The sequence below is a fragment of the Crocuta crocuta genome, unplaced genomic scaffold, assembly GCF_008692635.1.
Source record: "Crocuta crocuta isolate KB4526 unplaced genomic scaffold, BGI_CrCroc_1.0 scaffold110, whole genome shotgun sequence".
Lineage (NCBI taxonomy): Eukaryota > Metazoa > Chordata > Mammalia > Carnivora > Hyaenidae > Crocuta > Crocuta crocuta.
Window position 1 is genome coordinate 1940717 of NW_027527386.1, and position 17627 is coordinate 1958343.

The window sequence follows — 17627 nt, forward strand, 5'->3', positions numbered from 1 at the left end:
AGGGCTGACGACGGGGAGTGCGGGCCTGGATGCGCACTTGCTCCGGGCCCCGCGCCCCGGGCAGCTGACTTCTGCCCCACATACCCAGGCCAGCCGGGCAGCTGCGGCTGGGGCGGGGCGGGGCGGGGCCGGGGTCCTCTGCCTGGGGCCCCTGGGGGTGAGGGTCCAGCCCCCAGCACCCAGCCATAGAAAACTCCAGAGAAGTCCTGCGCCAGGAGCCTGAACCGCCCCCCAGCAGGGCTCCGCCCCCGGGGCCCTTGCTGTCACCTCCTGCTGTCCCTGGCAGGGCGACTGGGACATTCCTGACCTTTCGGGCTGTGCCCATCAATTGCGCAACGGGCACCGGGGTGGTGGATGCCAGCCTACGGCCCTCGCCCTTCCTGGTGGCCTGACCAGCTCCTGTCCCCACAGCAGCCACCAGCCTGGAGCAGACGGCCAGCGGGGAGACATGGCTGCCGCCTCCAGATACGGTGAGAGGGGCTGGCGCACCCGAGGCCACGGCCCCCGCCTCCTTCTGGTGGCGCTCCCGGGCTTCGGAGGGGGGTCCTGGGCCAAGGAGAGGGCAGACACCCCTGTGTGTCCTGCTGTGGGATCCAGGCACAGTCTCCCCTCTGAGCTTCTGTTTCCACAGCTGTGAAATGGGTGCAGTACTAGGTACTGCCTTCCTGGCCCAAAACACTGGCAACTCACTGCGTGTCAGGCTCAGGGCTAAGCGCCTTCTGTGTGCAGGTTCTTGGTTAACCTGCCCCGTGAGGAAGGGGGCGAGGGTGGCCCGCGCAACAGCCAAAGCACAGAGAAGCCAAGCCACTAGCTGAAGGTCACACAGCAAGGCGGGTGGTGAACCTGGGGAGTCGGAGGCTGAACAGTGGGTGCTTCCTGCGCCTTCCATCCTAGCTGAACGGGGGTCTCCCTGACTCTCCTGTCCCCAAAGCCAGGCCAAACGGAGCGGCTGATGGGTGACGGCTGAGGGCCACACTCCGGTTAGGACTCCTGCACGGAGCCCAAGCCCCTATCCTGGAGTCTTTTTTGTTTTTTTAAAGTTTACTTATTTATTTTGAGAGAGAGCTAGAGCGAGAGCAGGGGAAGGGCAGAGAGAGGGACAGAGAGAGAATCCCAAGCAGGCTCCACACCGTCAGTGCAGAGCCTGATTCGGAGCTCGAACTCATGAACCCTGAAATCATGACCTGAGCCTAAGTGGGCCACTTAACCGACTGAGGCACCCAGGCGCCCCCCTCGGCCCCCGTCCTGGAGTCTGACTCTACTCCCCTCTGCCCTCAGCTCAGCAGGATCTGGAAGGGTGAGGAAGGCCGCTGGCCCTTCTGGCAGACCCGGGCAGCCAAGGCCACTCCCGGTCCCTCTTCCTCTCCGCCGGAGCACCTACTACCCGCAAAGTGCTTCAGGCACCTTGACCCCCGTCCTCCATTAGTCAGTCACCGGGTTTCAGACATAAGATCAGAGGGGGGATGCGGCTTGACTCAGGTCACACAGCAGGGGCCGAGGAGGGGCCGAGAGCTGAGATTCGAACTCAGGTCTCTGCAGGCACAGAGCCCGAGTGTCTGGGGCGGCAGGTGGGCGGGGGTTAAGAATAACATTTCTGGGCTCCCCCTTCTCGATATTATGGCCATTTGCAGCCAGATCCTTCTTGGCTGGGGGGCGTCTGGGGCACGGGGAGGCGGGGAGGTGGAGGGGACCGCACGGCATCCCTGGGCCCTGCTCACTCGATGCCAGGGGCGCCCTCTCCCCGAGTCCCAGATGTCCACAGACAGCACGCAGGGTCCCCGGGGTGGGGGTGGGGTAGCGGCGCCCGGGAACTGTAGGCTCGTGGCTGAAACCCTGCAGTGGCGACTCAGACCACCACCCCCCTTGGTTAGTTTGGTGGGGCTGGAGAAACTGCCCCCTGGAAAGCCAAGCCTGATGAAAATCGTTGACGGTGTCTCAGGAGTCAGACCCAATCCCTGTCCCTGTTCTTTTGCAGAAGTTATCTCAAAGTCGATTCTCCTCTCTTACTTGAACTCGTTCATTTTTTAAAATGTTTATTTGTTTTTGAGAGAAAGACACACACACAAAGTGTGAGCAAGGGAGGAGCAGAGACAGAGGGAGACAGAATCCGAAGCAGCTCCAGGCTCTGAGCTGTGAGCATGGAGCCCGATGCAGGGGCTCGAACTCATGAACTAAGAGATCATGACCTGAGCTGAAGTCGGATGCTCACCTGACTGAGACACCCAAGCACCCTGAATACCTTCATTTAATGAGCAATCTGGTCTTCCCCCTGTAATGGGGAAACTAGGCTCAGAATCTGCCAGAAGAGAAGAGTAGGCAAGATGAACAAACTATGTCATCCGATGCCTGCACTGAGCCCAAGGCCAGGGACTTTGGCAAAGTTTCAGGAGGTGTGGGGACCGGCCATTGACAGTGGGGATCTATTGAATCAGGGGAGCCACTAGGCGCTATGACAGAGCTCGTGAAGCCCGGGCCCTGGAAGCTGTGGCTGGCAGACGGCATGAGAGCAAAGTATGTCCGGGGGTAGGTGAGGGGCAGAGTCTTGGGTGACGGTCCCTGTCCCCATGGCGTGCGAGGGATCGGGCGGGCTGAAGTCTGGGGTGTGGAGTGCCTCAGCTCTCCTCTTGATCACACATGTCCTTTCTTATCAGATGACCTCTGGGACAAAGGACCTGGTGTCCTCCAAGATGACTAAGACCAAAGATGCCGTCTCCACCGGGATGGCCAACGTGGTAGACACAGCTACAGGTGTGGTGCAGGGAGGCCTGGGCATGACCCGGTCTGCACTCACGGGTGCCAAGGAGACTGTGGCTAGTGGGGTCACAGGGGCAGTGAGCATGGCCAAGGGCACCGTCCAGACCGGCCTGGACACCACCAAGACCGTCCTGACGGGCACCAAGGACACTGTGTGTACAGGCGTGACAGGTGCCATGAATGTGGCCAAAGGGGCCGTCCAGACCGGCATGGACACCTCAAAGGCCGTCCTGACTGGCACCAAAGACACTCTATCTACTGGACTCACAGGTGCACTGGGCATGGCCAAGGGCACCGTCCAGACCGGCCTGGACACCACCAAGAATATTGTCACCGGCACCAAGGACACAGTGTCCAGTGGGCTCTCTGGGGCAGTGAGCATGGCCAAGGGCACCGTCCAGACCGGCCTAGACACCACCAAGAATATTGTCACAGGCACCAGGGACACCGTGTCCACTGGGCTCAGCAGGGCAGAGACCCTGGCCCGAGGGGCAGTGCAGACTGGCCTGGGCACCATCCAGAACTGGTTACCTGGTACCCAGGCCCCTGTGTGGGGTGGACCCACCAATTGCAGTGTCCCCCACAAAGGAGGGGAAGCTCCGTCCCCTGGGGTATCCAGCACCCTGGACACGCTCTCTACGGGCCTGGACCTTGCCCAGGAAGCCACTGCTGAAGCAACAGGGGCCACCCTGGGCTGTGAGGAGGCGGCACACGTGGCCCCAGTGCACAGCTATGAGGGACCCATGAGCTTCGCGACGCTCCGGGATGAGCTGAAGGAGCTGGGGGACATCTTCCATCCCATGGATGCCGAGGAGCAAGGTGCGAGCAGCACGGCCGGGCCACCTCCCAGCGGGAGCCCCAAGCCCGGAGAGTCCCGGGGCCTCTGGGACTGAGTAACCCCGTTTCCCCTTGCAGCCCGGCTTGCCGCCTCTGAGCCTGAGCCCAGGGTGCTCACGGCCGACCAGGGCAGCTACTTTGTGCGTCTGGGCGACCTGGCCCCCAGCTTCCGCCAGCGGGCCTTTGAGCACGCCCTGAGCCACCTGCAGCACGGACAGTTCCAGGCCCGGGCCGCGCTGGCCCAGCTGGACGACGCCTTCAGGCTGGTAAGAGCCTTGCCCTCCCCCATCCACCTGAGGCGACCCGCCAGGCATCTACTGAGCCCCTAGGAGGCTTCTCCGCGGCTGACGGCCCACATGCCGGCCCCTTCTCTGAGCTGAACCCGGGCCAGCGGCAGCCCCCTGTGGCCGACGCAGACGGCGAGGGACCCCCAGCTCTGAGGGCCCCCAGGTCTCCAAGGTCATGGGTTTTAGATGTCTAGATGCACATGCAGTCCAGAGCCCAGCGATGCGGCCCATATCAGGATCCCCGGGGCGTGCGCACAACTGTGTGTCAGCCCGTGCCCCACGGTCTCTGGTGGGCCACGTGTGAAGACCATGAGTCCCATCCGGCAGGGTCTCGACAGGAATGAACTGGGCCACGTCTGGGGACATCTGTGGCTGTCACGACTGCAGGAAAGGGAGCTCCTGGCCTTGAGCGGGTGGGGTCAGGGACGCTGCTCAGCCCCCCGCAGTACCCAGGACGCCCATAGTGACCATACAGAATTATCCAGAACCAGTGCCAAGTGTTAGCAGGGCCACAGAGGGGAAAGCCAGGGTTAATTATGGGGAAATATCATAAGTAAACCTGTGCTCGCGCTAGACACCGGAATATGTCCCCAAGGGGTCAGACGGCACAAACCAGGGTGACCTCAGGGTCTGAGTCCACCCCCCGCTGCCGTGTGTGCAGCCTCCCATGACCTCAACAGGTCAGAGATGGCAAATGTGATGCAAAGGCTCTTGGGGGTCAGTGGAAGCCCCTAACCTAGAAGGTGTCCCCTAGAGGGGAGATCCTGTTCCCAGGGACACTTGCCAATCTGTGGGGACATCTGTGGGTGTCACAACTGGGGGGACTCCTGGCATGGACGTGGGTGCCTCTGGGGTGGCTTTCAGGGGAAGCGAGAGGCGCCCGGGCTCTGAACGTGCCTCCAGAGCAGGGATGTGAGACACGAGAGAGGGGGACGCCAAGGCACTGCGGAGATTTTTTAATTCTTTTTTTTTTTTAAAGGATTTTTTTTTTTTTTTGTGGGTTTTCTGCCATGCCCCGGAAAAGTCTAGACACGAGGCTCCAGGGCCAGACCCAGAACGTCCCCAGGGGAGAGTCTGTGGAGGGACCCTGTCGAGAAGCCGTAACTTCTCTGCTGGGCTCTCTTTCCAGATTCAGAAGGCCGAGCAGGCTCCGGAAGGCCAGTCCCCGCCGGCCCAGAGTGCGAGCAGCCGAGGGGAGGAAGGCGCCCCCCAAGAGGTATGTAGCCAAAGGCTGAGGCCCCCGCTCCTCCCCCTCTGCCCCTGCTTACCTTGTTCCCCGCTCCCGCAGGCGTCAGACCCCGGGGCCCTGGCCACGGCCCGCAGCCTCCTCCAGCAGCTCCACGTGGCCTACAGCGCCCTGGCCGCCGGCCTCCAGGGCCTCCCGGACGAGCTCCAGCAGCGGGTCGGGCGGGCGCGGCACAGCCTCTGCGAGCTCTACGGCCTGGTCTCCTCAGCCCGCTCGGCCCACGAGCTGCCGGCAGGGCCCCTGGCCCGGAGCCGCGAGGCGGTGGGCCAGGCCTGGCAGGGGCTGGAGCAGGCGCTGGGGGGCGTGCAGCACAGCCCCCCGCTCTGCTGGCTGGGGGGGCCCTTCCCCCTGCNNCTCCCCGCCCACTTCCGCGGGGCCTCCTCCCCAGCCCCAAACCGGCTCCCGCTCCCCGAAGGTGCCTCGCCCCTGTGGGGGCACCAAGGACTGTGAACTCGGCGGCACCATGCGCCGGGCTCTGGGCCTGCCCGCACCACCCACCCCTTCTTCTCCGGATCTCGGGGCCCAGGGTTGCTGAGACCGCCAACACAGGGCCTTTGTCTGAGGATCTCAAGCAAGCACTCCAATTAAGAAAGAGAAAGGAAAATGTGCCCAAGCCCAGAAGGTTCCATTCAGTTCTTTTGCTCCTCCATCCTGGGCTCCCGACTCTGCCCTCGCTCTAGAAGCATACACTCTGATCCTCAGCAAACTGGGTTCCATTGCAGCAGAATGTACCAGAATGCCACTGTCACCCCAGGGCAGGCTCCTAGCACCTTGGCCGACGCCCGGTGTGGCCAAGGGGCTCTGTGAGAGTGAAGCTGCAGCAGCCACAGGCCACGGCTGTGCCCCGGGGCTGGAGGGCTGGACTGGGTGGGGAGGGGTATAAAACCAGCCCCTTCCCACCTGGGCCCACGTGGAGCTGATGCTCTGTGGGCCCCCAGACACCTGGGCTGAGGCCGAGTTCAGGGAGGCCCCACACCCGGCCCAGGCTGGAGAACAGCTGGGACACAGCACCCCGTCCTTTCCGGCCACACCTCCCTCAATGCCCAGGACAGCCATGCCAGGGGTGGCACGTGGGCACCCTCACCGCGCCTCACCTGCCCCTCCAGCTGGGGCGAGCCTTGCTAAGCAAACCCCGCTTCTCAGAACCCGCAGACAGCTCCTGCTCAGACCCGATGCGGTGCCCTGGGCACAGCACGCAGCGCCAGCCTTCCCCCAGAGGCTCCCCCGGCTCCTGGGTGCCCGCCACATGGGACACGGGGAACGGGTCAGGAAGCCCCTCGGCCTGTCCTTCCTGGGTCTCTCTTGCGCGCGGTCATCGCAGGGAGAGATGCTGGGCACAGCCGTTCACAGAAGGTGACCGCAGTAACTGGGCCGCAAGTCCAGCCAAACCAAATGAGGGGCACCAGGCTCAGGAAGTCCCACCCTAGCCACGGCCTCGGTGGGGTTGGGGGCACCTGGCCGGGGGCAGGGTGAGTGACATGCAATGGATGCCAGTGTTGGGCCAGTGGCTGCCGTGTGCGGGTGTCTGTCTGAATCCGCGTGACGGCCCTGTGAGCCTGGGGTCGTTACCCAGGTGAGGGAGAAGCTCAGGGCGGGAGTGCCGCTCGTCCAAGGTCACAGAGCAAGTCCTGTCCCCAGTGCTCACACCCTCAGAACGCCAAGGACGAGGGCCAGCCCACGGCGGCGCCCCGGCCTCAACGGCTCGAATACCTGAGCTACTGCTTCTGGGGGCCCTGAATCTCGCCTCGGGGGTCCCAGAGCCACCCGCAGCCGGGCTGGAAACAGAGCAGGGCCCGGGCCCACCTGATGGGCCCCTGCTCCCGTCTGGGTGCTGGGCGGCCGAGCACAGGAGCTCTCTGAAGCCTCTTCAGACCACAGCCTCCACTCGAGCCTCTGTTGCTTCTAGAAAGGCCTCCCACTCCCGCTCTCCCTCACGTCAGCCACGCAGGGCCGGGCCAGGCAGGGGCGCCGTCAGAACCAAGTTCACATTCACTATGACCTCTGCGGCTTAAACCCTTTGTCCCTGGACAGGTCCTGGGCAGCTGCACCCGCGACACTAGAAAACCAAGTCAATAAAAGTGACTTTCTTTAAAAAAAACCCTTTATAGTCATTTCATGTTGGTTGGAAATCACAGAAGTTAGGCAGAAAAACAACCCAGGGGACAGATACAAAGGGACAGCACGGCGCTTCCCCGACAGGTCTCTGCTGGCCTGGCGGCAGGGGGGGGCCAGGGCAGGCCTGGGGCATCTANGCTCCTGCCGCTCCTTCCCGGGCGCGTCCAGCTCGGGGGCCTCCCGTGCGCTGCTGGTGGGGACACGGCACGGGCGCAAGTGAGCACCAGCCGTCCCCCCCAGCAGAGGCCCCGCGCCCCGGGGGGTGCAGCGGGGTCCAGAGCGCCCTCCGCTGCCCGGGCTGGGCCCTGCTGTGCACGGGCGGACCCAGGCCCTCACCACGGCGGCGTCCGCGTCCAGGAGCCCGCGCACCCGTCCCCGGCGCAGCTCCCTGGACGGGGGACCCACGGGTCAGCGGCAAGGGTGACGGGTGGGAGGGGCCTTCTCTGGGCGCGCAGCCCCAGGGACACTTACTCGTTGTGTAAGGGCTCTTCAGAGGAGCCGCACCCCGGCCCCTCCTCGGAATTCTGTCCTTCCCCCTGCTCCTTGTCCTCTGTGCTCTCTCCCTTCTGGGACGTGGCCTCGCCATTCACCGGGGCCGAGAGATCTGGTGGGGAGAGGGGCTGGTGACCCTATGAGCCTGCCCGCGGGGAGTGAGTGAGCAAGCTGGTTTGGGGACAGGGGCCCTAAAGGAGCCTCCATCTGCGTCAAGGGCCCCGGCCCCGTGCGCCCAGCACATGCCCCCAGCCCACACCTCCCAGACCCATTGGGACGGCTGGCTCGTCAGGCCGGGGTGTGCAGCCCTGGGCCCCGGCACGGCCAGGCCTGAAACGGGGAGCAGCTGTGGGGAGAAGCATGCAGACTCTCCCGACAGGGATAAGGAGGCGCCCCCTGCAGGCTGGCCCGGGGGCTCGAGGCTTCGGCCGAGCCCTCGGGAAGGTCTGGGGGAGCCCCTGTCGGCAGCCCCCACATAACCCCAGCAGGAAGGAAAGCCCTCCTGTCCCTCGGGGACCTAGTGTCGCTGTCCCTTCAGGAGACACCCTTTCTCCTCTCGGCCAGCCTACCCCGCGATGCCCCCACACGTGCCCCCGATGCACGACCCCTGTGCTGTCTGGCTCTCAGGGGCTCCGAGCAGGCGCAGGGAAGACGCCACTCCAGCCGTGCAGGGGGAGCACCGAGAGGTGCCCGGGCCCCGAGGGCTCCCGCCCTGCTCCTCACCAGTGCTCAGCTCGTCCTCCGCCTGGTCCGTGGGGGCCTCGTCTCCGGCCGGCGCCTCCTCGGCCTTCCCCACCTCGGCCCTCTCCCTCTCCGTCTCGGTTCTGGCCGCCTTCTGGACAGCCTCCATCTTCGGCCCCAGGACCCGAGACTTGAGGCGGGTGTAGACCTCCGCGGCCTTCTCCATCACCTCCTTGTTGGCCTTATAGCGGCGGATCTGACCCACGAGAGGCCCAGCTCAGGGGAAGGGGCTGGTCCCCACCCCGCAGGGCCCCGCCGGCCACCAGGCCCTTCTGCCGCTGGGATCCCAGCGTACCTTCTTCAGTGTGGCCACCACATCTGTGTTCTTCTGGAGGATCTGAGAGGTCACCTGTAGGGTCCCCAGCTCCTCCAGTGCGTTCAGACACCTCTTCACATCCTGCAGGGGGCGGAGGAGGGGACGGGCGGCACCTAGCTGAGGGGACCCCACGGGGTGCCCTGGGGCGCGGGCGGACCGACAGGGAACCCCAGGGATGGTGGTGGGGACCCAGAACTTGGAGGGCTGCTCTGCACCCCCTTGTGGGGACACCAAGCGGTGCCCGAGGCGGGGTCCTCTGCTGGAGGACGCCCAGGTGAACCGACACCTGGGGTTTGCCTTGGTTTCCCAGGACTTCTCAGGGAGCTCCCGCCACGAGGGGCTGGGGGGCTGCCTGGCCTGGAGGAGCCTCTGCGCCCGACGAAGGTCTCACCGGATTGTCGACTTTCAGGGCGAACTTGATCTCGCTGTGCAGCTTCTGTAGCTTCTCCTCCACAGAAGGTTCTGGAGCCAGGAGAGAATGCAGTGTCTGCACTGACTGGGGCCGCGGAGCCGCCCTGGCCCGGACGTGCCACGTGGACCCAGCACCTGTCCTGCTGGCCCACCCTCCTCACCTTTCTTCTTCTCTGCCTTCCGGTCGGGCGGGAACCCTTCTGACCGCTTCCGGGTCCGCTCCACCTTTGGGGGCCTGTGGAGTCACACCCCTTAGCCCTGCCCCCACCTGCCACCTGGCCACCCTGCCCCGCCACAGCTGTCCTCCCCACCGGGGCCTCTGCGTGTGTGTGGTGGGGGACGGGTGGAGGGATCAGGGCCCTTTGGGACCTCGTCCGGGCAGCCCTGCCTCTGGTTCTTTCAGCAACAAGGTCAAGTCTAAGAAGCATCACGCTCATCATTCTAACACACGACTGAGGATTAACAGCCAGGTGAACCAACTACTGAAAAGGGCCTGGATCTGACCCCCATCGACGACCGGGAGGGCCCATGTCCATCCCCCTCGGCAGCCAGCCGCCAAACTCCCAGCCGGCAGGTCATTCACAGATGCTGACTCCCCTTAGCAAGTGGGCAGGGGGACGGGCTGTGGCCCCTGCCTCGGGGAGGGGGAGCTCGGACTTCGAGGTCTGGGGGACAGGGTCCCCCCCTCAGCACTGCTGACAATGGGTGGGTCACTCTCTGGGGGTGTCCTGAGCCCAGCCCCACCCCCTCAATGCCAGGACCACCCCCAGCGAGACAACCAGATACACAGGGTGGCATCCGCGGGGCAGAACCGCAGTCTGGAGCAGCGGGTCCTACGCAAGCTGACGGGGCTGTGAGAATGCGACACCGGGTTCGGGCTGACGGGTCCCCGGGGTACTGAGGACCGCAGGCCAGCACGGGGGGAGGGGCGGGGTGGGGCCTGACCTGGCTCGGGGCCTCTCCTCGGGGCGCCCTCTCTTCTCCTTCTGGCTGGGTCTCCTCGAGGGCTCTGTGCTTTGTGACGGTCTGGCTGCCTTCTTTGCCTGCAGCAGCCAGAGAGAGACGGGGCTCACGTCAGATGCCACTCGCCGCCCCCTGTGCACTGCTGGGAACGGGCGGGACGGGCAGAACGACTCCTGTGCCCAGCTCGGCCCCAGGCGGCAGCTTCCCCGGGCCCTCCACGCGCTCCACGGAAGGGGCAGCCCAGCGAGATGCACTTCCTGGGGCAGGGCCCCTGGTCCCCTTTGTGTGACCCAGGGAAGGCAGGACACAGTGTTGTCCTCCCGTCATGCGGGGCTGGGTCTAGGAGGGGACAGGCCGGGGAAGTCAGGCTCCCGTTCAGACGGACTGCGAGTGCCAGGAGGGCGGGGCGCTGCGAGGCTGCGGGGCGGCCCTGGGCCTGATCGGGCTCACCACTAACGCTCCAGGGGCCTCCCACCTGCTCCCTGCTCCCCCCCCCCGAGTCCTGCCCCCCCTCCCGCAGCAGCCAGAGGGCACCTGTGAGCACAGGAGTCAGGACTGCTTCCTCTGTCCACAGCCCTCCAGGGCTCCCACCTCCCTGGTAGAAAACCCCAAGTCCCCCCAAGGCCCTCCCCGCCCTGCCCCTCCATCTCTCTGCTCTACCCACATGGAGCCCCTGGTTGTTCCTCCAATGTGCCAGGCCCTGTCCTGCCCCAGGGCCTTTGCACACACTGTGCCCTCTGCCCAGAGCACTATTCCCCCAGATACCTTCCCCGACCCCCTCTCACATCATTCAGATCCTTACTTAAGGGCACACAGCACCTTCTCACTAAAGCCTGCAGGGCTAACCGTACCTAAAGCGGAAAACCCCACCCCGACAGCTCCTGCCCCCCGACTTGTCTTTAGCGCCCAACATGCGGGAACGCTCCGCACGACGTCCCGCCTGGGCCCTCACTTGAAGGTACACGTCCTTGTCTCACTGCTTCACCCCCGCCCCCCCGGCGCCCGGCTGGTGGCCGCCCACCCCGTGGATGGCAGGAAGGGACGCGCCAGACCACCCCCCGGCCGGCAGTGACCCTAACCTCTCTCTGCGGCTCGGCCTCGGGCCCCGCGTCNGCTTCCGGCCCCGCGGAGGCTTCTTTACCGACACGTCGGAGTCGGAGGAGGAAGAAGAGGAGGAGGAGGCGGAGGACGGCGCTGACCTGGCCACGGCCACCGGCTCGCCCTTGGCCCCGTCGGATTCTGCTTTGGAGTCGGAGTCGGAGGCCGAGGGCGCCTTCTGGGAGAGGCCGGGGCGCAGCGGTGAGGCCACAGGCCACAGGCAGGGCCCAGAGCCCCCTGCGGCCCCCTGCGCACAGACAGCCGCCTCATTGCTGGGCTGTGTGTGGGGTCCCTGGGGCCCAATCTCGGGGAAGTGGGGGAGCACGGGGAGCCACTGGGTTTCCAGTGGTTACAGCTGCTCATTGCTTTTTTAATTTTTTATTTGAGAGAGAGAGAGTGAGAGGGCAGAAGAAGAGAGAGAGATTCTCAAGCCGGCTCCACACTCAGTGCAGAGCCTGGGGCGGGGCTCCATCCCCCCACCCTGGGCTCAGGACCTGGGCCGAAATCAAGAGCTGGACATTCAACCAACTGAGCCCCAGCCGCCCCTGGAGCTCTTTCCAGAACAGAATATGGCTGGGGCGGGGAGGCCTAGTGAGAGGAGGGCCCTCCTCCCGCCTCTCTGCCCCACCCCACTCCCCACTCACGTGTGCACACGCGGCTTGCTCTACACACACGCACATAACACACATGCTCGCTCCTCTGAGGAGGGGCGGTGGCGGGCAGTCTCCGGCCCCAGAAGCACCCTGCACACCCTGCCCTCAGCGGAGGCAGAGGGGGACGGTGGAGGTCCCCAGGGCTCCCCGGTGGCCTACAACCCGCCCTCCTCCAGAAAGGACGGACTCTAACCACGGATAGTGGCTGGTAGCACGGGGGGTGTCCCGGGGGTCCCCACGGGCAGGCAGGTGGGAATGAGGCACACACCAAGCACCTCTACCTTTTTCTTCCGTCCCACAGGGGGGCCCCGCCGAGGCGCCCGCACCACAGCCTTCTTCTCGGGGGTGAAGTCCTGGGCAGGGAGGAGGCGCTGAGCATGGGCCCCACAGGCCAGCCACGGCCATGGCGCAGCTCCCGTGGGCGCACCCGCCTGTCCCTGGAGCCAGCCGCCCCTGGAGCCAGCCACCCGCTCACCTGGTCACTGGTCTTCTCAGACTCGGAGGAGCTTTCCGAGTTCTCCTCGGATGGGGACACGCTCGCCTGATCCAGGTCGCTGGAGGCCTTTCGAGCTCGCTTTGAGACGGACATCTAGAAAGAGGGCAGCCCGAGTATGTGAGCGATTGGACGGCCTGGCAGAGCCACCTCCTGCCTGGCCGCTCGCACCCGGTTCTGGGATCCTGGCGAGGGGGACAGGGACCCCGGGAGGGGCTGATTAGAAGCCAGGGATCCCGGGGCGCTGGGGGGACAGGGGGGCTCAGTCGGTTAAGCATCAGACCCTTAGATCCAGCTCAGATCATGATCTCCCGGTTCATGGGTCGGAGCCTTGCACTGAGCTCTGTGCTGACAGCGCGGGGCCTGATCGGGGTTCTCTTGCTTCCTCTCTGCCCCTCCCCTGCTCACGTGCACATGCATACGTGCTAAGAAAATAAACTTAAAAACAAAACCAAAACAAAACAGGGATCCTGAACCTTAAGGACACTGTGCAGTGACAGAAGCCAGACATGGAAGGACATGTCCTGCGTGACCCCACTCACGGGGTCCCTAGAGGCATCCCGTCCACAAAGACAGAGAGTAGATGGTGGGAGCCGGGGGTGGGGCAGGGGGTGGGGAGTCACTGTTTCATGGAGACGGAGTCTCAGTTTGGGGAGATGGAAGGTTCTGGAAACAGATGGTGGGGGGTGTTTGCAGAACAGTGTGAATGTGCTTAATGTCACTGAGCTGTGCAGTTAAGAATGCAAATTTCATATTATGTGTACTTTACCACAATAATAAAAAAAAAAACCAAGGAGAAAACAATGCCGGTATCCTTTCCCCTGAAAAACACGTCCATTTGGGGGCCAGACAGAGGTGGTGGGTGCAAAAATGCTGTGAACGTACTACACACCACCGAGCTGTGCGTTTTATTTTTTAAGTTTATTTATTTTGACAGAGACAGAAACAGCACAAATCGGGGGACAGAAAGAGTGGGAGAGAGAGAATCCCAAGCAGGCTCTGTGCCACCAGCGCGAAGCCCGACCCAACGCTCGAACCCACAAAACTGTGAGATCATGACCTGAGCCGGAATCAAGAGTCGGACGCTTAACCGACTGGGCCACCCGGGCGCCCCATAGCTGTGCATTTTAGTGTGGCTGATTTTTTAATGTGAATCTCACCTCAATAAAAAGGTAAAAAAAAAAACAGAGCCACCTGGGTGGCTCAGTCGGTTAAGCATCTGACTGCTGCTCAGGTCATGATCTCACAGTTCATGAGTTCGGGCCCCGCGTTGGGCTCTGTGCTGACAGCTTAGAGTCTGGAGCCTGCTTCAGATTCTGTGTCTCTCCCTGTCTCTCTCTCCCTCTGACCCTCCCCTGCTTGTGCTCTCCCTCTCTCTCAAAAAATAAACAAACATTTAAAAGAAAAAAATTAAAAATAAACACACACAAACCCATACACGCAAACAACCTGAATTCAGTTTCAGGGGTCCACATGTTCCGACACCCACCCAAAGAGGCTGACGTAAGCGGAGAGACCTGAGCTTTAGAAGCAGGTCTCGGCCAGAGACCACGCAGGCCCCCCCCGCCTGCCGCCAGTAAGTGCCGAGTTCTGCGGCGCCTTCCCTCTGCCCTGTCTCATTGGAGACGCGTTGGTTGTCCTGACCACTGTCGCCTGAGCGTCTTCCCTGCTCTGTGCCCTGTCCGAGGCACGATGGGCTGAACTGGGTCCCTCTAAAACTCATCTGTTGAAGCCCCTACCCTCAGGACCTTAGAATGGGACTGTCTGGAGACCAGGGACTTGCTTTAAGGACATACTTAAGATGTCACTGGAGTGGCCCTAATCCAGTGGGACCTGTGTCCTGATAAGCAGAGGAGATTGGGATGTGAACACAGAGGGATGAGCACTGAGGCCATGGGATGTGGGCACCACATCTGCAGCCAGGGAGAGGCCTCAGGAGGAGCCAGGCCCTGCCGACGCTTTGAGCTCAGACTTGCCGCCTCCAGGGGTACTTCCTGGTGTGCAGGTGGCCGAATCCATGGTGCTCTGAGGCCAGCGGCGCACGCACACGGTCCGTGACGCACCGGGGAGAGATAAGGCCCCTACGGTCTACACGTGTTCCAGCCAGGAGAGGCGGGTGGAAACATTCCGTGCAAATCTGCGAGGAAGGTTACTCGCGTGGGGGGACCAGGGCAGGACAGGGAAGGGACGGAGGGACAGGAGAGACGGCAAGGCGGAGGAAGGCGGCGTGGCTGGGGACAGGTCAGGGAAGGGACGGGCGAGTCTGGGGCCCGACCTGCAGGGCTGTGCGGTCGTGTGTGCAGCCTGGCCCCGCTTCATGGGCAGCTGTGCCGAAGCCGGGGGCACCTCACATGCCCTCTGGGGACAGAGGTGGCCTGTGGCCCTGGGGCACTGTGTGCTGCCGGCTCACATCCCTCCGGACTCACCGGGAAGTTCCGGGGAAGCTGGACGTGGCAGCTCCCCAGGCAAAGGACAGGAATCGCGAGGACGGAGGGTACCCCAGCCGACCCCCCCCCCCAACGCCCGGGGGCGAGGGGAGCCAGGGGGGAGGGGCCCAGGGCTGCGAGATGCTGGAACCCCAGAGAAAACAGAGAGGCCGCCGGGCAGCTCGGGGCCAGGCCCGGGCCCGCAGCGGGACCACTCAGAAGACGGGTGAGACGACCAGAACGTGGATCCACAGGAAAACACCAGCAAATCAGTGTTAACTAAAGAGCGACGGATAAAGCTGGCCCCTCGGGAAAACCACGGCCCCTTGCAGGTCAGAGAAAGGAGAGCTGAGGGTGGGCGGGGGGTGGGGCTCCCAGGGAAACAGGCTTTTAAGTGTTCCCTGGTGTGGTTAAGGGGGTTGTGATCAGAACTTACATCTGTTTAATGCAAAAGTGACCCAAGAAATGAGTGGGCACTGACTTACAAACGGGTTTAGGGGCGCCTGGGGGGGCTCAGTCATTTGAGCATCTGACTTGGCTCAGGTCGTTGTCTCACAGTTCATGAGTTTGAGCCCCACATTGGGCTCGTTGCGTTCAGCACAGACCCTGCTTCAGACTTTCTGTCTACCTTCCTCTCTGCCCCTCCCCCAATCATTCTTCCCTCCCCCCAAAATAAGTAAACATTAAAAAAAATTTAGACGGGGGGTGGTGCCTGGGTGGCTCAGTTGGTTACGCATCGGACTTTGGCGCAGGTCATGATCTCACAATTTGTGGGTTCGAGCCCCACAATGGGCTCAGTGCTGACAGTGCAGAGCCTGGAGCCTGCTTCCCATTCTGTGTGGCCCTCTCTCTGCCTCTCCCCTGCTTGTGCTCTGTCTCTCTCTCTCTCTCTCTCAAAAATGAATAAACATTTAAATAAATAAATAAATAAAAACTTATGGGGCGTCTGGGTGGCTTAGTCGGTTAAGCGTCCAATTTTGGCTCAGGTTAGGATCTCGTGGTTCATGAGTTCAAGCCCCACATTGGGCTCTGAGTTGACAGCACAGAGCTTGCTTCCGAGCCTCTGTCCTCCTCTCTGCCCTTCCCCCATGCATTCACACACACTCTCTCTCTCAAAATAAATACACTTTAAAAAATTAATAAACACAAAAAACCCAGTAGGGGTTCATCCCTCAGGGGTGGCACGGATGGGGCTGTTTTCTACACATTTCTGTTTAATGTCCCCAATGACTGTAAGCAGAAATAACAGGGAATTTGACAAAACGATGCCAAGTACACCATAAAAACTTGGGGAGGGGGTAGCTAAATGCCCAACCTTTTTTTTTTTCCTTAAATGTTTATTCATTCACTTTTGAAAGAGTGAGAGAGAGAGAGCAAGCGGGCAGGAGAGAAACAGAGAGGGGACACGGGGCTTGAACTCAAGAACCATGAGATCGTGATCTGGGCCGAGATCAAGAGTCAGACACTTAACTGAACAGCCTCCTAGGTGGCCCCCAAGCGCCCAACAGTCTTAATAACATATGGGTTAGAAATCATAGACGCTGCTCAACCACGGACGACCCCGTCGTAAAACAGTACTTCGTGACCAAGGAACACTCAGCAAACACACACCGTGTACCTNCAACTAAGCCACCCAGGCGCCCCTACACGGGTATTTTCTACCAGCTTCTCCACACCTTTTGCATCTGATAACTTGTAACGAGCGGGGCTTAGCGTGATGATTGGAACCAAAGCAAATGTTATTATCATAAGTAATGACAGGAAAGCCTGAGCCTGTCAAGGAAATTGGCACTCGATCCTGGTCTTTCATCCCGCACCCGAACGGTTAGACGCAGTCAAGAGGCAGAGAAGAGAAAGGACGAGAGACTATCCCCAGAACAGACAAGTCAAGTCCTCACAGAAACCTGCACACACACGTGCACAGTAGTGTGTTCACAGCGGCCAAAAGTGGACACAACCCAGGTGTCTATTGACTGATAAATACAATGTGCCTACCGCGAACCTGCACGTCCCTCGGCCACGAGCAGAAGCGAGGCGCCCACCCCCGCGGCCCCGCAGACGGACCCTGAACACACGACACTCAGGGAGGGAACCAGACACAGGAGGCCACGCGGGGTGAGTCCACATGCGTGAAACGTCCAGAAGAGGCTCATCCACGGATGGGAGGGGGCTTGTGAGGGCCGGGGGCTGGAGGATGGGGGGTGACTGCTAAGGGGTACAGGGTGATGGAGTGATGGAATGTTCTAGAACTAGTCAGTGGCGGCCGGCTGCACAGCTCTGTGAATGTATAACCACCAGTGAAGTGTATATTCCAGCAGGGTGAATGTCGTGCTATGTGAATGGTATTTCAGTTTCTAAAAAGCAGGTTAAACACCCAGAAAAAGTATCTGCGCATTTGTCTTAAGGGCATCACTTCAGCCAGGAGGCTCCTGGGAAGGAAAAGCTACTCCCAAGCGTGGCTTCTCCTTCTGCTGGTGTCTGTGCAGCCTGGCTGGTGTTGAGTGAAAGGCGGTGGACACAGGGAAGCATCTCGGCTCACACTGTAGCGGGGGTTAAGGACACGCCCTCCCTGAGATGACAATCTACAAGGCGGAAACGGTAATATCTACTGGGCAACCTTACAAAGATTAATGAAGTGACACACGTGAAACACGATAACCAGTACAAATAAATGAAATCAATCATGGTGGAACCGTGCATTAACAACAAGAAAGGCAGGGGAGGGAGCCCAAGCTGCTGGGGGTGGGGGGCAGAGAGAGGCTGGGCTGCCACCCCCACCCCCAACCAGGCCAAGG

The 17627-nt window shown here is 62.0% G+C and overlaps 1 protein-coding gene across 1 annotated transcript in view; it reads right to left on the reverse strand.

Moving 5' to 3' along the window:
• Positions 1 to 6765: 6765 nt before the first annotated feature.
• Positions 6766 to 17627, reverse strand: part of HDGFL2 (HDGF like 2) — a 20178-nt gene continuing 9316 nt past the window's right edge. The window contains 12 exon segments of the mRNA XM_077751559.1: positions 6766 to 6899; positions 7308 to 7426; positions 7711 to 7843; positions 8455 to 8668; positions 8768 to 8869; positions 9180 to 9250; positions 9361 to 9434; positions 10145 to 10242; positions 11242 to 11274; positions 11277 to 11438; positions 12195 to 12266; positions 12389 to 12502. Coding sequence (XP_077607685.1) covers positions 6766 to 6899; positions 7308 to 7426; positions 7711 to 7843; positions 8455 to 8668; positions 8768 to 8869; positions 9180 to 9250; positions 9361 to 9434; positions 10145 to 10242; positions 11242 to 11274; positions 11277 to 11438; positions 12195 to 12266; positions 12389 to 12502 — 1326 coding nt within the window.